General features: G+C 37.5%; 1 protein-coding gene across 4 annotated transcripts in view; it reads left to right on the forward strand.

Moving 5' to 3' along the window:
• The window catches only part of fbxw7 (F-box and WD repeat domain containing 7), a 158,047-nt gene extending 139,855 nt beyond the window's left edge, over nt 1-18,192 (forward strand). For all 4 annotated transcript variants that reach the window (XM_058796750.1, XM_058796842.1, XM_058796927.1 and 1 more), the window contains 7 exons: nt 491-614; nt 756-892; nt 1,882-1,995; nt 10,362-10,543; nt 11,596-11,821; nt 13,287-13,497; nt 15,905-18,192. In XM_058796750.1, coding sequence (XP_058652733.1) covers nt 491-614; nt 756-892; nt 1,882-1,995; nt 10,362-10,543; nt 11,596-11,821; nt 13,287-13,497; nt 15,905-16,173 — 1,263 coding nt within the window. In that variant the 3' untranslated portion in view covers nt 16,174-18,192. The remainder of the gene's footprint in view (nt 1-490; nt 615-755; nt 893-1,881; nt 1,996-10,361; nt 10,544-11,595; nt 11,822-13,286; nt 13,498-15,904) is intronic.
• The last annotated feature ends 5,662 nt before the right edge of the window (nt 18,193-23,854 follow it).

The following is a 23,854-nucleotide window of genomic DNA, read 5'->3' on the forward strand; positions in this document are numbered from 1 at the left end:
TAACTGCAGCCCTCTCTGCCTTTCATCCTCTCTTCTTCCTGTCACGGTTTCAGCTTACCTTTCTTGTTCTCCATCACCTGTCATCTTGTCTCGCTCTTCCCTGGCTCTCCTCCCCATTAGGTTGTTTTTCTTCTGTGTCAGTGCAGTAGTATTCAGGGTGTGTCTGCCTGATTGAAGCAGATTGTGGAAAAAGCTCCTCTAGGCTAATACTGTATACACACTGTGGAATCTCAGGCTGCAAACTTCATGTCAGATTGCATAAGGAATGGTGGAACTGTTTGGACATGCTCTGTCTTTACTGAGGTCCTTGCAAATTGCATTGCTCTTGAAAATGGGAGAACAGAACAAAATCTGTTGTACTTTGTCACTCCACTACTTGTGATCAAATGAAGACCTTAATTGGTCATTTACCCCTTATCCCATTGTAGCCTACTTTTTCCTATCCTCACCTTCTCCTGATGTCTGACTCTGTCTGTCTGTCTTGTTGTAGTTGGCCTTACACGTGTTGTCATTTCTGGAGCCAAAGGATCTGCTTCAGGCAGCTCAGACGTGTCGTTACTGGCGCATTCTAGCAGAGGATAACCTGCTCTGGAGGGAAAAATGCAAAGAAGAAGGTGATTTTTACTGCTTTTCACAAACTCTGTGACTTTAGAAATTCATCCCTTGACCACATGTATATTGTAAATATATGGTTATACTGTATGTCATGCATTGAATCATTAGTGTCACCAACATAGAAAACATCTGTTTTGCAGGTATTGACGAACCCTTGCACATAAAGAGAAGGAAGGTTATCAAGCCAGGGTTCACACACAGTCCCTGGAAGAGTGCCTACATTAGACAACACAGAATAGACACCAACTGGAGGAGAGGAGACCTCAAATCACCTAAGGTAACGTGTTGTTCACTTCTTATTCTCACTCCTAATTCACCGGTACATTCCCTGATATTGTCCTACAAAGTGAGATTCCAAATGTTTATGCCCAGTCTGAAAGGCACAGCAAATAGCGAAAACATTGATATATCACAGGAAGCATGTATTAATATCCAGGGAAAAATAAATATAGAGTCTAATCTTTATTTTATAAATATATGATTTTAACTATATATGCGGTGCCATTCAATAGGTTGGGTTCAGTGAGATTGTTTTCTTCCATTTTATATTTTTAACTTATTTATTTTGATCAAAAGTGACAGTACAGATGTGTAATGTTGCAAAAGATTTCTGTTTCAAATAAAAAATTCAGCTTTGCCATCACAGGAATAAATTACATTTAAAAGTATAATAAAATGGGAAACAATTATTTAAATCTGTAGTTACTGGTTTTACTGTATTTGTGATCAAATACATTTTCCCTACATTTCATTTTCCTACTTCCTTGTTACTGTAAGGCATAATATTAAATCACTTAACTCACTTAGGCAGAATTGGCGCTTAAAACTGATTTATATTGCTTTTATAGTCTTTGTTGGCCATCTAATTTGGAATTCCTTTTGAGAGACACCCCTTAGCCTGTCACCTGGGGCACAGGCTTGGAACAGAAATGTTTAACAAATTGCCTGCACCAGCCTGTAAAGAACTATTTAAAGTCCTCTTCAAGGCACATTTAGGTGCCAAAAAATAGGAATCTTCAGTTACCCATGTACACATGCTTCAGCTGCACCAGACCAACTGGCAACAGCAATGGTTTACCTGACTCTTTTGTTGCCATGGTGACCATGAACCTGGTGGTTCTCGCTTGTCTCAGTCATGTTATTGAAAGCTGCTGTGTCATTTGCCACATCAGCAGCATCACATCGTTCTCGCACATCACTGAAACACTTGCATTTCTTTTCGTTTTGTAATTACTCCTTTTTCTCTCCTGGGTTTCCTATTTTCAGGTGTTGAAAGGCCATGACGACCATGTCATCACCTGTCTCCAGTTCTGTGGAAACCGCATAGTGAGCGGCTCAGACGACAACACACTCAAAGTATGGTCTGCTGTTACTGGGAAGGTGAGTTTTTTTTTTTTTTTTTTTTTTTTTTTTTTTTGAAGGACCTTTGTAGAGTAATATATAATATATATAGTATATAAATTATATATAATATATAAATGTTTGAATACATGAATTTTCACAAATTAAAGAAAATATTCTGTTGAATATCAGCAGATGATTCTGCTTAAAATGAGGCCAAACACAATAATCAAATACTGTTTCTATTTGAGTCACTATCGGTTATTATCGGTTAAAATAATTGCCTTTAATTCCGCTATCCGTATCAAAGATGATAACTTAATTTTCCTAATTATGACCGAATAATACATAGGTCACAGTAAATATCATGCAACTTGGCTTTTTACCATTTTCTGTAATGTATGGTGGCTTTGCTTGAATTTTTGAAATGTTTTCAGATATTTGAGGTATCCATCTTGACACATGCCGATAGATGTGCAGCGGTCTCCTCTCGTTCTCTCGGTCTTCTCACTCTCTCTCTCATGGGAGGTGTCTTTTCATTGAACATGCTTGTACAGCAGCACTCACCGCCATTTCAGTTCATCCAGAAAACCTGCACATGACCATCTTCATCACTTATTCACGTGAGAACGTGAGGAGTCATGTTCTATTGAACGCTGAGATGATCACTAACTACAAAGAGCATGTCTTTCTGGTTGACTGTCTCTCTCTCTTTCTCACCTCCATTCTCTGCCATTCCGCTCCTCGTGCACTTTAAGGATTCATTGCACTAGCTGATGCTGTGACATGGTCCTTGTGCTGCAAGTTTATGGCAGTTGTAAAAAATGTGTGTGCGTTTCACTCATCATGCAGCGCTGCCCTTTCCATCCTGACCTCCATTTTCATCCAGAGTCTAATGAAATCTCTCCTTGTAATGTTCACTATCATACCAGATACTAACACGGGCGTTATCTTCCACGTTTGTTAGATTTTTCTCTTTTCCATCCTCTGTGTGTCTCTCACTAGTCCACTTTTCACAGAAGAGGATCTCATCATTCCCAAGGTTATCAGCCTTTGAGCTTCTGTAATCAAATTTAGCGTGCATTGATTGGCTCTCTTCTTATCACAGCAGAGACGTGATTGGTTCAGCAGTAACATGCTGTCTGATGAGAGACATCATGGTAGCAGATGGCAGATGCGCCATGATTAGGGTCATCGCCGCATATATGGCAGGCTGCCTTTTTGTTCCCATCATGCAGTGCTGTTTGCGGAGCTGTCGAAAAGAAGCACCAGCTTGAAAATGCTTGTAAAGCTTGGATCAGCTTCTGTTATGCAGAATTATGTCCAAATTCTTTCAAAAAAGGCTACAACAGGCATTCAGCCAATCAGAGAGTGAGCAAACCATTTTACCATGAAAAATATATATACACAAGTATAAAAATTTATTTATAGTCATAAAAATATTTGTAAAAACAAATCGTTTGTAAAAGATTGTAGATGTAATCTTAAGCGCAATATCGGCGATAAATATTTAAAATCGGCTAATGAAATAAACTTCTAAAATGAATTAAATAGTGAAAAGTTGTTAAATGTATACATTATTTTAGTTCAGTATTTTAAATATAGTTAAATTATTATATGTATGTATTTTTAATTGCCGATATCAGCTGATATTTGATATGGTGCCAGTATATTTTGCACCCCTAATATGAAAGAGAATATAGCTGGATGAATAGTGTCTTAAGTCTAATGCAATACTTTAGAGATTCCTGACTGTGGCCAATTAAACAGGAAGTGCTGTGTCCTTTGAAGCGCCTGTCAGAGGAAGTGGAACAGTGAGGCAGGAGACAATGGGATTTAGTGCGACTACTTTTCTTTTACTGTACACTTTCTATTCCTTTCTGTGGTTCACTCAGCTATAAACTATTAACTGTCTGTTTGAGTACATTAATAACGTCAATATACATTTTTTTGTGTTTTTAAACATTTGCATTTTCCACACCACACAGTCACTTTTGATCAGCAGTCTTGTTGTCATGGCCACAGCCGCAAATGATATTTCGGCTGCATTGCCTCTCTGAATCTATGGATGTAGCCATCCCTCCCTCCCTTCTGTTTCATTGCTTCGTTCATCTCTTTCCGCTTCTCTTACAGAGTCTCTGTCTTCTTGACCTTGGGTCTGTTTACTTTTTCCTTTCGCTACACTTCAGTTCACCATTTAAGTGCTGTAAACCCCAGGAGCTCATGCAAGCAGCTCACAGGCAGATACTCACCCTCTGAGACTAAAACCTTCTCGGGTTGGGATCGATAGCAGATCTAGACAAATAGGCTCCTGTGGGTCATGGGTCCCGATTTTGTACATCACCAACCCCCATATACACACATACTCACACAAACGCTTCTTTTGCCGATTTGACCTCCATTTTCACTAAAGAATGAAAGCGTTTGCTTTCTCTTTGTATTGTGGTTGGATTTCTCATTGTCCAAGTTTCTCTCCATTCTTTGTTTGCTTTGCTCTGATATTGTCTGAGGATAAAGCCGGCCAAAGAATGTCATGGTGAGAGAATAGTTGGAATTCCTTTGCACACAAGTGCTCCGTTCTCATTAAAACACCCTTCACTGTTTTCACTCATTATATTGGAGTCCATTTTGTGTTTATAGATTAAAACAGAAAAATGCCATTTGCTTCTTTTCCACAAGCAAAAAAAATAAAAAATAAAATGCTGTCCAAAGGGGCCATTTTGCTGCAGTCCATCTGTTGGAAGCAGCAGGTTTCTTTCTGTGTAGGTAAGAAGGTGCCCTTCACTGCTGATCTGAGACCAGATTAACAGCTTTTCCCATAATAGATAATGTTTATTGGGAGTTGGCAACGCCACCACCATGGGCTGGTTCCCTCTTTCTGTAGAAGTGATTCATGAATAACTTAGGTGGAAAAGAACAGTTTATAGAGAAATTCTGTTTGCTAAAAGTACCTTTTTAATTAAAGATATTCTATCTATGCCTGTTTCTATAAATTCTCATTTAGGGTCATGGACATACCGGAAAAGTGTTGACACAGATGTGTTGTAAATGTGTGCAGAAAAAACTTACGAATAGGTTTGCAGCCCAATTTGACCCGCATATTTCATAATTAAAGGCAGCATTACATTTATGCTTTTGGCAGATGCGTTAACCAAAGAATCTTATACTGCATTAAAGGAATACATTTCTATAAGTTTGCTGGAAACTGATCCTGTAATTTAGCGTCATGTTCTACCCAGATTTGTAACCTAATATAAGAATTTACCCATAAGAGTAATGAACCTGAGAGTTTTCATGAATAATTCAATTGACATGATTTCTTGCCGTTAATTAGTGGTCACATCCCTTTATTTACAGCTGAATCTGGAAAAGCTGTGCAGGAAGCGCTAGCATAACCACAGTAGAAAGTGTATACCCGGTTGACAAACTTACATCGCTATACTGTTGTTGTTTTATAGCTCTCCCCAGTATCATAAGCCAGACATGAAAATAAGTAAATGTCTGAGCAACGCCTGATATGAACGGTAGATAAAGATCTGATGGGCGTGCCATGGATTACAGACCATCTTCACCCGCGCTAGCTTGATAATGCTATTACTGGCCCCCTTCCATAGTAAATGAATGGGCCTCATGCTGTGTGTAATAGGGAAGTGATTTTGAGGGAAGATTAGGCTCTAACGCAGCATCCTGCTCATTTGAATGTGTGCCATGCTTGAGGATGTGTACAGCACGATAAGCGTCTGATGAGGGATGAAATGTGACTGAGACATAAGCAAAGAGATGAGTTGTTTTGGATTAGGATCAAGTTAAGAATAGGGGCTTCTATGGTCTTCGGTTTTAATGTTGTCTCCATGACATGACCAACAAAAACTACACTATTCAGATTACCTGGTAAATAAGTGAGGTGTTTTAGAGATTCACACCACTTCACAGATTATATGTAGCACTCTCTCTCTGTCTCACTGGAAGCTGTCAGACTCTTCTTAAAACTTCTGAGATGCTCACCAGGTTTCATCTGTGCCGTCTGTATGGAAATGCCTGACATCTCAGTTTCAAAATGCCTGTGGAATATTCCTTATATGGTGTCAGTGACACTTGGCCAACATCTCTCTCTTTCTGTCACATCACAACCAGCCCTGGGCTAAAACGTATTTAATCTGGCTTCACTGAGATGTGTCGACAGGATTTACCCACAGCTCTTTTCACCTGTGCAGTGATGAGTGGCGTGGAAAGGTTTGGTGTGCACAAAAGGTTATGTGGATACCTTGAAAACATGACTAAATAAATAGTAAAAGGCTTTTCACACTTGGTTTAAAGCTGCATTTCTCACTTGTAATTTTGAAAGGGAAACCTGTCCTGGCTAGCTCCGTTTTTCAATAGTGTGATTTCCTGGCCTGGATAGTTCATGGAAATGAAAAAAAAAATCACAGACAATTCAGTAGTTAATAGAAATGTTTCTTATGCGCCGTTATAAAATATTTATTTTGTTTAAAATGTTCTCTTGTATGTGTAATCTCTAGAAAATAAATACATAAAGAATATTATATCTATGCACAGCAAAACAGTTTTTAAGATTTGCATTATTGGCTAAGGTTAGGGTTCATTTAGGGGGTGCGCAGTATTAGCAAAAATTAAATTAAATTAAAAAGTCACTCTTTAGTTTGCACGTCTTTTGAAAGTGTGATTTCCAGGCTTATAAAAGTCATGGAAATTAACAATATGCTAAGTGGTTAATATAAATATTCTTGTTATGCTCTATTATACAATATTTGCTTAAAAAATTCTCTGTATGATAGATAGATAGATGGATAGATAGGTAGATAGGTTGATTGATTGATTGATTGATTGATTGATTGATAGATAGATAGATAGATAGATAGATAGATAGATAGATAGATAGATAGATAGATAGATAGATAGATAGATAGATAGATAGATAGATAGATAGAAGTCTTGGAAAAAATATTGCTAGAAAGTTACAGCAAGTTATTTGGAAACAAACATCTGATCATAAATGTCCTCAGTGCTTACTTCATTAAATATTCATAAGCTTTCAGCACCTGAGGGGAGAAAAGTAATGTTGAACAGTGGCGACAAATATGTTTACTGTTTACTGGAATAAAGTCGCAACTGTATTATGTTTGTACTATATTTCAGAAGATTTCAAATGATGAGCTGATTTGCCAAAATTTCCACAGATGAACTAGGACGTATTAAAGCATTTTGTACCCTGATGAATATGTAAACATGAATGTTAATCTGGTGTTTACAAATATACAGCATGAAATCTCCAAACTTTTTCAGGATTAATTACTAACCCAAGTATGAGTGGTTTTTTAGCTCAACAATTTCAAGTCCGAAAGCCCATGAGACTGTTTATGTAACGTTCGAAAGCAGCTCTCTGCCTCTGGAGGTCACCTTTCGTGGAGATGTTTATGCAGTCGCAGGAAGCCTGGGTGTGACAGGACATACTGTAGAGAGGAGTGAAGAGGTCACAGGGAGAGTATGAGCATATGTATTTGCTCACACTGTGAAAACAGCCCTCCAGCCTCCATCCTCCTGTTTACTTATTTCTTTCATCACATCTTTCACTCATCCTAAAGCCTTTGGCTCTATTTCACGCTCTCTCCCCTCATTTTCGCTGCTTTATTCTGCTTTTAATTTCCTGCGACTCTCTCCTCCCCCTCCCGCTCTCCAGCCATGACTCAGACTGCACCTTTGGCTGACCACCAACTCCTTAACATGCAGACTGCAGCACTCCTGCCCAAACCCTCCACCCACTTCTGCATCAGAGAAACAAACACACCCAGCCGGAGATTACGTTCTTATGCTGATCTTGCAAATCATATTATAGAAAATATATCTAAATCTGTTTTTGAATCAGTGCAAACCTCTTGTTTATGGCCCGATGGTCATAAAACCCCCGCATTAAAAGATATTTAAATGAGTTTTATGGTAGTTGTAGTTAGATAATTAGCCCCATGCCATTCATATGTAATGAGGCTAGCCCAGTGTTATTTTAGTTTTTTAATTCATACAGGTAAGGAAAAATTCACACTATTATCTAGCTGCTTATTAGCATGCCTATTATTACATATACATATTGGCTGTTTGTTAATGCTTATAAAGCGCACATTGTGCATGACTATATTCTACATCCCTAATCCTGCACAATACCTAAACTTAACAACTACCATACTAACTATTAATAAGCAGCAAATTAAGAGTTTGAGGCAAAAGTCGTAGTTAATGGTTTAATAGTGAGAATTTGACCTTAAAATAAAGTGTGACCTTTGTACACCATTATGTGTTGTTAAATTAGCCTTTTTTGTTTGAATTAAACTTTTAGTAATGTCATGTGTTATGCTTTTATTTAAATTTTTGAATAATTCTATTTAGCTTTATTTCAGCACTTAAGTTCAACATTGGTCTAACCTCTTATGACCTTTACAATAGTCTGTCTTTCCCAGAAAGCTCGGTACTAATTTGGTCTAGTGATGTAATATGGTGGTGGCATGCTAGTGTCTGTATCCAAAAACTCTTCTTACCCATATTTATTGGCCCTAGAAGATGTTTGTGCTCACGGGAACCATTCCGCACACCATCGTTTCATTTGTTTACCTTGTATACCCTCCTTTAACTCCTTTACAGAGCCCAGGCTCAACAGCTTAACTGTATTTAACAGACAGATGTTCTTCAAACTACAGTTCCCACAAACCATTGTAGTCTGTGGTTTGATAATGAAAAGCTTTACTAATAGTGCTCTTCCAGATGGGAGAGGACTTTTTTGGTATGGAAATAGGAGGGTTAGCAATGAAAACAGCTGCTTCAAACAGTCTGCTCACCATCTGAGACACGAATATGTACGCCAGTCCTGGCCATTCAGAGATGGCGGTGGGTTTCGAACACAAGAACGAGGGTGTTGAAATGCGAGCCGCTTCAGTCTGACGTGCACGATGTGGATTTTTGGAAGGAGACTAAACAAAATAAGCACTGGCACTTTACCGCCCTGGCCGCAATTTGCACGGTATCTTCTTCGCTAAGATTAGATGTGGACTGTAAAATGAGTGGAATTTGGAAGGGGTTACTCAAATGGATTTAAACCTCGATCCTTGGCTTCAAACGTTTCCCACCAGCCACTCAAACGGAATGCTAATCTCCATGCCTCGTGGGTGCCACAGACTTGCTCTTTTATGGTTTCTCAACGGGCAGATAAACAGACACCTAAGCCATTTGGTTTCAAAGGTCCTCTCACAGACGCAGTCTGAGCAGGCTGTAATCGCCTGAGAACAGGGCCTGAAAGCTTTCTGTACTCGCCGGCATTATTTAAACCACCTCAACATTCCATGGGAAAGATCCATTGCCTTAGTAACACGTACTCATTATGGAACACAACACCTCATGCATAATGCAGTAAGAAGTGCATTAATATTCATGATTTAACCCCCTCCCTTTTCTCTCTGGCGTGTTATGGACACTACAAATGTGAGCGGAGTAGCTTTTGATCACAAGATGATAAGAAATTGTCTTTGGGCACGTTTTAACACGGATTGTTCAGAGGGGAGACATCTTTGTTGTTTCTCCAGTTCCCTTAAAGAGCCATTCTTGCTTTTAACCCCTTTGTTTTACCGTCCAATTTGTCATTTTTTGCTAGTACAGTAATGGTTTTAAAATTACTGTTAATTGGTTTGATTTCCTCAGTAGTTGCTCTTTTGTTCCATCAACTGCCATATACGGCGATGGAACAAAGCAAGACGCGTTAAAACACTCGAAAGCCCCGGGTGTCGTGGAGGTTGGTCACCGCTTCTAAAGATTAATGATGCATTACGGTTGATCATGATCGAGATGGAGACAGAAATAGGAGCAGCTGCATTATGAATTAAAGGCCTTGAGACCTCCTCTTTCACATCTCCTGGGTTTATCACCCCTGCTTTTATCGGTCATGGTTCAGAGGTTGCGCCTTTGACACTTGCAACGCTTTCCACTCGCTTCATAGCACAACGAAATGACCTTTGATTCAGTGTTTGCCTCTGAAATGAAATTGAATTTGGTTTAATTATATTTAGAGGAAATGGCCCTTAGCCTCATGGATTATTCTAAGGGAATTCTCTCATCAAGCTGATCAATATCTAATATATCATATGAAATAAAGAGCGTTTCTTTTTCCATTAGCGCTGCTTCCTGCTCAGAATGGACTGTAAAGTTATTTGATGTATGTTGATAAGCAGAAGTTATGTCGTCTTGGGTAAAGGTCAAAGTGATGGATCAGAGTGCTTCTAATTAGTGCAGGCATTGGGTAATACATTTGAAATCTTTTTGTTGGCCATTTGTTCAGAGTTGCAGTTTAGATATGTCACATTTTAATTCAATTGATTTACCCTTGTATTTGTTCTCTTTTTCACCAGTGTTTGCGGACGTTAGTCGGCCACACCGGTGGGGTCTGGTCCTCTCAGATGCGAGACAACATTATTATCAGTGGCTCCACAGACCGAACGCTGAAGGTCTGGAATGCAGAGACAGGAGAATGTATCCACACGCTGTACGGTCATACCTCAACAGTGCGCTGTATGCACTTGCATGAGAAAAGGTAACATCTACCGCCTTCCAAAGCCCACATTAAGATGCGTATAGATTACCGCACTGCCTTTTATAAACCATTAAATAATTTAATAACATTAAAGAGAATTTAACAGATTTACATGAATTAAATCAAATGTAAAGTAAATGGGTTTTCCCAGGTTTTATAGGAAGATCCCAAAAAAAAAAAGTGCCTATTTTATACAATTGTTTCAATAGATTTTTCACTCACTATAGATTTTTTTTTTTGTGATGTCAAAATATTTCAAATTAATTTGAAAATCTTAACTTGAATATTAATGATCTTTTTGGATTAAAAAAAACCTGAAAGTGAAACACTGATGTAGAGTATCAACCTTAAATAAACAACTACCATGCATGAGTTCATTTACTTTAAAGTATTATATAAAGCACTGTATATTATATAATACTTTAAAGATAATTACCTTCAATAGCTGCACACAATACGTGCTTGTGTGCTAGTGAAACCACACCGTTCCCATCTGGTTTCAGCTGTACACACTGACCGTGTGGAGTATTCACATACAGTTGAGAGGCTTGCTTCTTTATGCTCTGTTGTGAATTACACAATTGTTTGCCTGACAATATTCTCAGTGTTTTCAATGCCTCTGGGCCAATTGGTGTGCATATTTTCCCTTTGTGCCGTGCATGATTGCTTATTTTGTGCAGTGACCTCAGGCTTCATTCAGCAACAACAATAGTAGTTTCTGTTTGTTGCTCTTTTCTTCACCAGCACCCATTTTAATGTTCATTTTGCTCGTTTAAAAAATATATTTATCAAACCCGTGTCCTAGGGGTCTGGTTTTGTAAGCAAATAATATTTTTCCTTTGATTTATGTAATGCTATAAGCGCAAACATCCCTTGGAGGGACAAGAAATCGACTGTCGTAGACTGCTGAATTAATGCCTGATTTAAGTTCTTCCATTATAAGTTTCAGTATAAGAGAAAGAAATCATTTAAACTGTATTATATGAAACTTTTGACGTGAACACGCTACTTTAAGGTGTTGAGAAGTAAACCGGTTTGTTTTTCTCTCTCAGGGTGGTGAGCGGTTCCCGGGACGCTACGCTGCGGGTTTGGGACATAGAGACGGGTCAGTGTTTGCACGTGCTCATGGGTCATGTGGCGGCCGTTCGCTGTGTACAGTATGATGGCCGTAGGGTGGTCAGCGGGGCCTATGACTTTATGGTGAAAGTGTGGGATCCTGAAACCGAGACCTGCCTACACACACTCCAGGGTCACACCAACAGAGTCTACTCTCTACAGGTAAACAAACGTTTACGTACACCTGACTCACATGCTCTATCACTCAACCACTTCAGCTGCCTCTCAGATGGCAGATTAATGGCTGATGGATTTGTAGTTGTTTAAAGCAAGAAAAAGAATCGAGCAACTTTAGCCTTTTGCTCAATGAAAAATGAAATGCCTCTATGGGTTATTGCTCTGTTAGTTCTTCAACAGTAAGGCAAGAGATCTTTAAAGCTCAAACATCACTCATTGCAGAGCGTGGGATAAAGAGATATTTTGTGTGAATAAGAACTATCATTCTACATGTTCTTTTGAAAAGCATTTATGACCCATCCTACTGCTAACTGTGCAGGAAGTTTACAATAAGCCACATGCCTTCAGTGACTCAGAATCTTCTGAGTGTTATTAGGTGTAACAGTAATAGGATATTTTTTTCATAATCAGTAAGACTCATTCAAAAGTGCATTTAAATTGCAATTCATACATTATACATACAAATACATAAGATTTGAAAATGCTTCTTATATAATGTAGTTTTAATTATGATTCATTTTGGTACTTTTTGGGTGATTATGAAATTCTTAAACTTCAGAGTCAAGCTGATTTGTTAAAATATCATAAACATTTGCAAAACTTTTGTCCACCAAATTAAAGTAATGTGGTACAACCAACATGCAAAAACATTGAAAATAAAAGAATTGGATGAAAAGATTTGACCTTTTTGACATATAGCAAGATTAGCTCAGATTGTAAAATGTCATGTGCTACAACCCCCAGAAAACTTTAGGAATAAAAGAATAAAAACATTCGGGGAAAGAAATTAAATAAGTAATTGTCAAAATGATTTTTTAGCATGAAAAAAAAACAACGTTAAAATATGTGCATTCACATGTATTGAAAGTGGTAGTGTTTTTTTTAAATGGTTATACCACGTGACATTTTATTTCATTAATGAGTTATTAAACTATTATTGAAAATTATTGAATTATAAAAATTCAAAACCATATGAAACCAACATTAATGCAAAGCTTACATTGAACTTGATTTACAAGAACTCGGTCAATGCATTTTAAATAAGATTTTTGTTATTTTTGTCTTGTCATTGACCCAGCAACTGTGGGACAAAGCATTTGGGCTCTAGTCCGTACTAATCCTCATTTGTCCTGATTTGTTCATATATCCATAATTTTAAGAGCTTTGCGGTAATTACATCAGAAAAAAAAATTAATCAAACATATTGGCATTTAATACAATAACAATAGAATAGAAAATATCTGGAATTCAGCTTGTGCTGCATCTCATTGTGAAATAATCAAATCCCTGCCATACTCACTAAAGCTTTTATTGAATTGTTCTTGGCTTTTATTCTAGACGGAGAATAAGCCAAATGACTACTCTGGGTGTTTAGCCACAGTCATTTCTTATACAACATGTCATTTATTAATTACTGCACAATGATTTATTTAATCCACTCTTTCTGCAGTTTGACGGCATCCACGTGGTGAGCGGTTCATTGGACACGTCAATTCGGGTGTGGGATGTAGAGACTGGAAACTGTATTCACACACTCACAGGTCATCAGTCTCTCACCAGCGGCATGGAGCTCAAAGATAACATCCTAGTCTCTGGAAATGCAGACTCCACCGTCAAGATCTGGGACATCAAGACCGGCCAGTGCCTACAGACACTGCAAGGTGAGCAGAAAGAGTCTGACTGATTGCAACTCAACAGAATAGTTCACCTAAAAATGACAATGATGCATCAGTGATTTCAAATCACCATGATATCAAATTTGATGGAATGCTTTATTTTTTTTTATTAATGCTCCCTCATAGTCCCACCCTATTTATTTTTCCTCATTCGACAAGATGTTTTACTCTAATATACGTGACGATAGGGAAGAAAACATCCAACTTCAAAACCAACATAATACTTCAATATCAGGTTTTCCTCGCACCTTTATCATATGGCTTCAGAAGACTTGGCATACAAGTACCATAATGCTATATTTTGTCCTTTGGTGGAGCTTGACAGCCACTTAGAACTTTTTATTTATAAAAACATTCTACTTTTGTGAAAAAATAATTGCATATAAATTTGGAACAACGTGAATGAATAAATAATTGAAAATAAAAATATATTTTGGAGGGTGAACCATTCTTTTAAGAGCTTCAGATCATGAATTAATAATCAAAACTGCTTGTTGTGTGTTCTTCAGTTTCAAGTATCACATTTTTATGTGCCGCAAGGACTTTATGCTTGAAACAATAGAATATCCATTTTAGACACAAACACAAAATTTATAGTCACGGTCTAGAGGCAAACGATCACATTTCTCACTACCTCCCAGGCGTTTGTGTTTCCAAAGATGTATTTTTCATAATTCCCAGCCTCTCTTAGCATCTTGAGCCTTGCTCTTCTGGAAGGGTGAGGGATGGATGACATGATGAAAGGAATTGGAGGGGGTTGGGGTGTGTTGTTGGGGGTGCCCAGAGGGTACTGAAGAGGGGGATGGACCATATATCAGTTTGTAGGTCATTTAATTAGGCCATTGAGCATTTCCTGTTATCACTTAATGACTCTCATTGGACATAATACACAAAAACACACATTTAACCCCAGACAAGATGCTCAACTCAGCGGCGGAGCTTTGAAGTGCGAATGTTCAAACACAGAGTCACTCATTAAAGAAAAGGGACTATTGTGGCGCTCTGTGTAGTGTCTTGCACATCAATAGAGCGCGGCCATCTCATTTGCATTCACACAGTTGGCTTTAGCGCTCTGCTAATGGGTATTCATGAACAAATTCATGCCTTTGAAATTGATATTTTTAGTTTCATTCACTCACAAACTTCAGTCTGTCTTTGTTCTCAGGTCTAGATGTTTGATAACGTGATTTTCCGTGTTTGACTCTGTGCATTGCCTGTGATGTTGCTGTAATAGCTCACCACACCCCTCTGCAGTAACAGGAGCCATTGTAGCGCATCTCTTTTTTGCTCTGCTCTATATTCCTCTCTGACAGCAGTCTAAGCACTTTTGTTTAGACTCGCATGTTTCTTGGCCTATCAGAAAGACTGGCTCAATTCAATACCTCAAGGGCATAGAATCAAAGCCGTTTATGCCACAGTATTTCCTGTAACCATAGTTACACGTTCTCTCTTCGCGCTCTCTTCCGTGGCAAGTAGCTGCAGTTCGATTTCACTGTTGGTAGTACACTTTTAAAAAAAGGACTTACGAAAATAATATACTTAAGCGTGAACTGGATGTAATGTTTTGAACACTTAAATGCTTATTATTTTCTTATAAATGAATGCATTTTAGTTATTAAATGCTGTTAGTTAAACTTAAGAGTTTTTTAACCAATTAATAAAACTTAAGTGAATCTTTGTAAGTAACTTAACAATTACTTGTATTGAGTTTTGAAATATATTTAAAGTGTGCTGCCAAATATACAGACAAGCATTTATGGTAAACTAAAAAAGTAATACGTTCTATTGAAATTTGGGTTATGCTTTATTTTAAGGTGTCCTTATTACCGTGTAATTTTAATTAACTGCATATACTTACTATATGGTTAGTGTTTGGCTTAGGGTTACTTGTGTGTAATTATGCATAATTGTGCATAATTTATTATTTTTATAATAGTAAGTACGTGTAACGTGTGTGGCATGTATTTAAATGCACTTATTACACATTTGTAATGTTGAAGTGGCAATTTATTTTAATATTGAATAACAGTATTTTACATGTGCTTTAGTATGGTAGTCAACAGATCAAAAATGGACGTCAAAGTACAACAAAATGTGCTTTGAAACTTTTGATTTGACATTATTACAAAGTGCTCTTTTAAAAGTACTTAAGAAGCGTAGTCATGAAAGTGTGCTCTCTATAAATATACTTAAAGGGATAGTTCACCCCCCATAAATGAATTCTGGATGTTGAAAACCTGGCTTTTATTTCAGCTATATTATTTTTGCAAGGTGTTTTTATAACAATTATGTACTTTAAAGATTTGAAATGCATTACAAGTGCTCATTCAATACAAATAAGTGCACTACTTTTTTACTTTTTTAACTTCTGTTTCTTTTATTTTGCTCTCAGGTCCCCACAAGCACCAGAGTGCAGTAACATGCCTGCAGTTCAACAAGAATTTTGTCATCACCAGCTCCGATGACGGTACGGTGAAGTTGTGGGACCTTCGGACGGGCGAGTTTATCCGCAACCTGGTCACACTGGAGAGCGGAGGCAGCGGCGGTGTGGTCTGGCGCATCCGCGCCTCCAATACCAAACTCGTTTGTGCGGTGGGCAGCCGTAACGGCACAGAGGAAACCAAGCTCCTGGTGCTGGACTTCGACGTGGACATGAAGTGAAGGGGGTGAACTTAAAGGGGACTTGTTTGGAAAACGGGGAGGGTGGGGGAGAGCAACCTGCCCCGGGTCTCTCCGCGTCAGGACCGATCGCTCACTTCCCCGATATGTTGCCCCCAACATTTCTCCCCATCTTGCCACGGTCCACGACTGCCGCCACAGTTCCGTTCACCTTCCGAAGGGGGGGAGGGTGGGGCAGACGCTCATGCACCACAGCATTCTGGGAAGAAAACTGACAAGAAGGACTTGGGGAAAAAAGGATAGTCCCTTTTCCTACCACTCAAGGCAACCTTGCACAGAGACTTGTTCGCTCAAGCCTGACTGAAATTCACACCCATATGTACAAACATTATTTTTTTGATCAAAACAGTCAACACTGTATACATGAGACCCTAACGCATCAACACGGACACGGAGTGATAAATAGTGTATACAAATAAAATTTTAAAGGAGAAAGATGAGAATTTGAAGAGCCTTGTATTGCGGGAGTGATTCGAGCATGAGAGACAAAGGAAGCCAATTTTGTCAGTCCTCATCAACCTCAGCACACGCCAAATATCCCTTTCTTCCTCACGTGTTGAATTTCTTTTGTATCCGTTTTTTCAGTTCTTTTTTTTGTTTTGTTTCCTTTGTTCCCCACGACTTGTCTTTTTGGTTTTCGCATCAACAGCTGTGAATTAAAGTTTTGTGCTTTCTTTTCAAGTTCAGCATTTTTTTTTTGTTCACTTCCTGCCTACTGTTGCAAACAACAGGTTTCAGTATTAAGCTAAACCCACTCTGCTGTTTCACACGTTTTTGGGGTTTTATTTGTTTTCTTTTTTTTAATTTAGTACTCCATAAGCAGTGCCTCTCTGGATCGGAGATGACCTGCGTTTGTTATGTTTTTCAACCAGTCTGGTTTCATTAGCTCATCAGTGCTGGTGCTCTGTGGGAAATGGGAATGTTTTCCCATAAGCTCCTGGGAATATGTCTCCCCCCTCCCCACCTTTTTTCCCCCAGTACTGTCCATCCCAGTGGCCAAACTGGATTTTATGCTGCTAGACTCACAGAAAAATAAGGTGGAACTTTAACTGGCTGTGACGTTTTAGTCCCAGACGAAATTCTAAACAAAAGTAACTTGTAGAGTTTGAACTTGTAAAAACGACACAAACAAACGTACCAACAAAAGCAAGATATCGACATAACAGCTTCTCTTTTTTTGCCACTGAAACTTGAGCCAAATGTGCCTCTACGAGGCGTAGAGGAGGGAGAATGTCTGACAAAGAGACGGGTTTGTCTGCTGAGATGAAACGACGGACGTGTAGAAACTATTTTGCGCGTGTTAGCGAGCATGACTGGGTGTGTGTGCGGGTGTGTGTTTGAGCAAATTGTTCACACATTCCTTGGGACAAAAGCTCTGTCAGTCTGTTCTGTGTGGAAATGTATGCTTCAACGAAAAAGAATACCGTTCTTGTTTTTAATTAGTTGAAAAATGAGATTGTTGGAACCGACGTTAAGTTACCGAAGAAACAAGGTGGTCTTAGTGTACAGAAATGGACATCTGATTACATTTTAAGTGCTAGAGCTAACCTGATTCCGTTGGTGATGCTCTCATGGGTTTTTTTTTGTTTGTTTTGTTTTGTTTTGTTTTTGTTTGTTTTTGTTTTTTTTATGGTAAAGCAGCTTCATAGATAAACAGGGCGTAACCGCATCCGTAGCCAAACGATTCGTCTCATCCTCCAAGTCACACAACTCAAGCTGAACTGTGAAAGTGGTTTAACACTGTATATTAAAAGAAAAAACAATCTTGTTCTTTCTCCTGTTTTTTGTTTTTTTTTTCCTTCCTGTTTAATTTATAATCTGGTTTGAGAAATCAGATGTTGGAGCTGTTTTATTTTTTCAGTTTATGTAAACTGCCTGGCATAACAGACAGATAAAAAAAGAAACCTTAAAGGGATTGTGTATTTGTTTGATTCATTTAGAATTTTTATTTTCTTATAACTTAAGTGCAATAAAATGTGGGTTTTTCTTTGTTCATTTCAACGATTTTGGTTGTGTGTTTTTCTCAATGTGTGAAAGTGTCTCATTTGTCCAATAAAGCTTCTATAGTTTGTTCTGCTTAAGAAAAAAACATTCCAGCCATTGAGCTTATTGGTTCATGTGATATTGATTTAACAAGGCTGAATAGCTTGTCTTCTACACAGGATGACATCTCTTCTCTTTCTCCTCCTACATCTCATTCTCTCATTAAAGGCCCAGATGCTTGAGTTACACTGCAGTGTGTCCTGCAGAACCGCTGATGAATCATCACAAAATATCTGGCTGAAATTCCTCAAGGGTAGATCAGTAATCCTTCTAAACCAGCCAGAGTTTGTTTGTCATTCTTTAGAGTCTGCAACTCTTAAGTATCATGTAGTCTTTTTACGGAACTTAAACACTCCGTGTTCACAAACCAAGAGAATGTAAGTTTGAGTTCTTAGACGTAACCGAACCTTTGTCAGTTGAGGAAAGATGTGTTTTTCTGTATCTATTGCAGAGTCATCCTGCCTAAAGCTACAGGATGTTCATAGCCTGTTGCCTAGCAATGGTTCAATTCTGCTTCGTTACCACGGAGTTTGAATAATTGTTACTATAAGTCAAGAATGAGTACTGGAAGAAAAGCCTTACTGTAGCTTGTATATTATGTTCTCTGCATTGCAAAAATATTGCATGAAATTTGTTTAAAAAAAATAGCATCTGTGGTTGCCAGAAATTCACAGTAAAATTAATGCATATTGGTGCTTGTACAACTATATATTTCATCAAGTTTACTACTACTACTACTTGAACTTTGCTTTTTCCTAAATATTTATACTGATTACCAACATAATAACGTTGTAAAATAGAAAGCCACGTGATGAATCAGAGTTCATTGTCGCCTATATACCAACCATAACATTAAAATAAAACTGACAAAATAAATGACAGACTAAAATAACATTAACAAACAGAAAATTAAACACAAAACACCCTAATGTACATTACTGATGAAAAAAATAAAACTGTCAATACAAAACAATCATATGTGATTTTACGCAGGGACTTCTAGGAATGTCCTTTTACTGTTTTTCACCGTAAATGTAGTAATTAATAAAAATAAAAATAAAATGTCTGTATTGTAAGTTAAACCATTTAGAATTTTTTTTGTTGTTTTTGTTTTGCCATTTTTAGTTGTTTTTGTGTGAAAAAAAAGACTTAAGACAAAAATATTTTTAATAATAAAGTTGGCTTTGCTTGTGGGTATGTTTAAAAAAAAAAAAAAAAAACGAAATAATTCCAAAGGCACTGGTTATTTTGTTATGAAACGTAATGTTTAGATATGTTAAAGATATAACATTTAATAAAAAAAAGTGTATTTATTTATTGCTAGTCAAACATTTCAAACTTGGTAATGGAGATTAAAGACCATGACATGAAATTCTGTGGGATCCCTTTATTATTTCTCTGATCTTATTTTCTGACTATGAAGAGGAAGAATGAATACATGAACTGTAGTCAAATGTAGTAGTAAAAGACACAAAATGAATGCTGCTTTTATTGAAAATAAGGTGTTACATAAGCTTGGTATCAGGAAAATGACTAATATACTATACTAATATTTAAATATATTAAATATTAAGACTCTTAAGAAATTCTAAAAGATGCCTTGCATCTATGTCTATACAATGCAGAAATGTTTATGAATTATGTTGTTTTTATAAAAGCCAAAAGCCCTCTCTGTCAGCTCTGGTTATATGGTTCTTTATTCATTTCTCAGAAATGAAGACTAGCATATTATAAATCAGCCAGAGCCCGTGAGAGAAGAATTCAAATTCTTGACCATCAACTCAGTTTTGGCATCTTAAAGACTATTTGGAAGTCAAACTTGAAGATTGACTCGTTTGACAGTCAGTTACAAATCACAGTGGACTTTAATGGGATTGGATGTCAGTTGCTGTTATATGGTTCACCTTTGACACATCTGCTCCTGACATTACTTGATTTACTAATCTTATTTAGATGCTGGCAAGTCATTTTCAATTTTAGTTCATGTGAATATCAGAAATTTTTAACCATTTTCACTGAGAAAGGTTTTGTGAAATCTCACTCATTCATTAACGTTTGTTCTTTTTTTTCATTTTCAGGCAGTTTATTGACTTGAATAAATATCCATCAGTGTAGATAAGCTTGATTCAGAAGTTCACAGAGCCCCGTCTATTAGTCAAACACAATATGAAAGAGAAAAAAGAGTATCATTACTATGATAAGAGGAAAGGGAGGCCTATATTGAAGAGATGAGAAATTTATAAAAGTGGAAGGGGGATAAAGGATTAGGATCTTTTTCTTCACCCTGGTTTCTTTGTTCCTGTAATCCTGCCTCCCAGCACGAGCGGCGCTCCATGGGAGAATCCTGTCTGTACAGTCTGATACTACCGGCACCACATTAGATAACTGATCTACAATCATATTCAATGCTGTGATAATCTTGGGGATGTAGAAAAAACAAAAAGAAACACAAAGCAAGCTTACCCAAGAGAGAAACCCAGGTTAAAATACATTTTGCTCGAGGAAGGAAAACATTTGTATAATTAGAAGTAAATAGCTGTTGTCGATAAATGGTGATGTAGCTGTGACAATGAACCTTTTTATTTGGAAGAATGCCAACGAATATGCAGACTAAGTCTCTGAGAGTACATTTCAAGTGGTTGGAAATGGGTAAGATTCTGTATGGTTTTTAATGCTTTCCTGTATAAAATATATTCCACAGGCAGAACGTTTGAGGACGCTGTATTACGGCTTCATGCCTCATTTACTTGCTATATTGCTGAACAGCTAATGTACCAATTAAGTAACAGGCCTGTTTGAGCTGTGGTTCTAACTAAGAGTTAGAAGATAACTGAAGATGTTGTTCAGTCTTTTTAGCTTCATAAAGCTGATTTTTGCAATCAACAACTACCGTTCAAAAGTTTTGGGTTGGTAAGTTCCTTAAAGGGGTCATCGGATGCAACATGCACTTTTACAAATTGTTTGAACTGAAATGTTCGTTGGCAGTGTGTGTATACAACCACCGCACAGTGTTTTTTTTTTTTTTTTAATCTCATTAAATCATTTCCCCTTTCTCATATCAAGCCATTCTCAGATGCCTGTCTGTGTGATGTCACACAGACCCAGGCCCCTCCCACGATTGTTGATCGACACTGGTGTTTTACCTTAGACCCGCCCTGAATGAGCTGTCATCAGTCTGCCATTGTTTTGACGCCGGAGCAGGAGTAGACAAGAATGGCTCTTATAAGCGATCGAGGTGTTCTGTTGTTGGATCTATCTGCTATAAACATAGCAGTCATTTACTCCCGACATCTGAGCCGCTGAGGACACAGTGGATTACATTTGTTTCTGAAGGGAATGTGCCCCCGATCTGCCTAAATGGGTTTGTTCGCGCGAATCATTCATGATCCAGCCTCACAGAAGAAGTGAGTATAAGGTTATTTTATGAATCTTTGCGAATCGCCTTTCCTAATAACGTGCTAGTTAGCAAGTTCCGCTGCTAAAGTAAACAGTCTCATGAGAACGGCTCGTCACCCCACGGAAGAGAGGGGTGGGGTCAGCAGAGCTCATTAGCATTTAAAGGAACATGCACTAAAACAGGTTACTGAAAACAGAGCTGATTTTGACAAGGTAAAAAGGGTGTTTTTTACACTACCATTGAGAAATTTTAACCAAAGTATGTTATAGACTTTTCATTAAGACCCTAAAGAATCATATCAACTTGTGGAAAATGGGCATCCGATGACCCGCTTTTAAGTTGTTGTTTTTTAAAGAAGTCTCTTTTGATACATTTAGCCACATTTATATGCTCAAAAATACAATAAATACTTATGAAGTATTATCACAATTTAAAATAGCTTTTCTTTTTTTAATATATTTTAAAAAGTAATTTATTCCTGTGATGGCAAAGCTGTATTTTCAGCAGCTGTTATTCCAGTCTTCGGTGTCACATGATCCTTCAGAAATCATTCTAATATGCCGATTTCTTCATATCACCATCAATGTAAAAACATTGTTATAATTATTTTATTTATTTTTTATTATCATTATTATTATTTTGTGTGTGTGTGTAAACCATGATACAGGTTTTGCAGGCTTCTTTGGTGAATATAAAGTTAAAAAGAATATAATAAATATAAGTCTGTAATATAAATGTCTGTACTGTCACTTCTGATCAATTTAAAGCATCCTTGCTCAATAAAAGTGTTCATTTCTTTCAAAAAAATAAAATCTCACTGGCCCCAAACTATAGAAAGTCACATACAAAATTCTGAGCTTTTCACACCAACTAAAAGACCACCATTACATGACACACTAATTCTCACAAATCTGTGATTCAAAATCATGTGACTTCCTTTTGTGGAAGGAACAGGATAAATTTGGGATGCTTTGTTCAGCTGTCGTTTCAGTGCAGTTACAATCAGTTTGGGTGGAAGCTTTAGAAAAGAATGCAAACCCCCCCCAAAAAAACCCACCATAAATGTATATAATAAAGTTCATCTTAATTTCAAGTCTTCTGAAGCTAAACAATGTATGAGAAACAGAGCGAAATGTGGACATTCACTAAGAATCTTCACCTTAGTGAGCTGTTAACTGCTGCTACTGGATCACTGAAGCCGTTAATAGGATCATAATTTCATTTTGAGTGAACCATTCCTTTACAATGCCTAATCCAACACTCCTGAAATTATAAAAATATTGTCTATTTTGGTTGAAGATACCATTGTATAACAGATGTGTTAATATTGTAGTCTTGTAACATTTGAAGTTGGCATGTTTCTCTTCAGAGGATGACTTGAACTCTTGACCCGTGCCACCTTGCCATTTCCTGGGACATGATTTGCACCTAAAGATGAGTGACATTTTCAGTCACCTTTTAGCTCTTGAGGGATGGGACATTTGAGCACATTGGCATTCTGCACCACTGTGACCCATTTTAGAATAATCCTGTTAGCTTATTGCCAGCTGGGGCACTATTGGTTATTACTCTGCCAGCTTGGTGCCCAGGGAAGCTCTGATGCTCTCTAAATCACGCCTGTTTTTCCCATGTGCACTACAGTAAGCCAGCTTGTCCATTTGCTTCAGAAAGAGCTCAATGATGCGAGTCAAACACAGTCAGTCTTTTGTTTCCTGGACTTACTCTGCTCACTGCACAGCTTGATCTGTGACACTTAACAACTGGATCACCGACTATGATGCTTTTAAACAATGCACAGCATTCAAAAGTCATTTATGCTCTAATTCTTGGAAATTATTCTAAATTACTATATGACAAATGCTCGTTCTGTTTGGTCAGTGCATAAGATCATTGTCTATAATCCTTGTATAGAAACATAATTCTCTTAATTGAGTGATTAATTGTTAATTCACAAGTATTTAGGAAATTGCATCAAAACAGGGAGGATTTTCAGTAGGGGTGGGAATCCTGAAAGAATTTACTGGTGTCTGGTTCTTCCTAATTTAGTAATTCTCAACCTATCAAGAACTGTAAGTGAAAAAAGGGAGGGGGAATAAAAATTGAGTTACTTGTATGAAACAAATGTTTTGTAAAAGAAATGTGATTTCACTGTTAAATGATTTCAATAAGAAATACGGTAACACGTAAAGCCTTTATGTATAATGCATTATAAATGGTTATTAT

The sequence above is a fragment of the Onychostoma macrolepis genome, chromosome 01 (assembly GCF_012432095.1).
Source record: "Onychostoma macrolepis isolate SWU-2019 chromosome 01, ASM1243209v1, whole genome shotgun sequence".
Taxonomy (NCBI): Eukaryota; Metazoa; Chordata; class Actinopteri; order Cypriniformes; family Cyprinidae; genus Onychostoma; species Onychostoma macrolepis.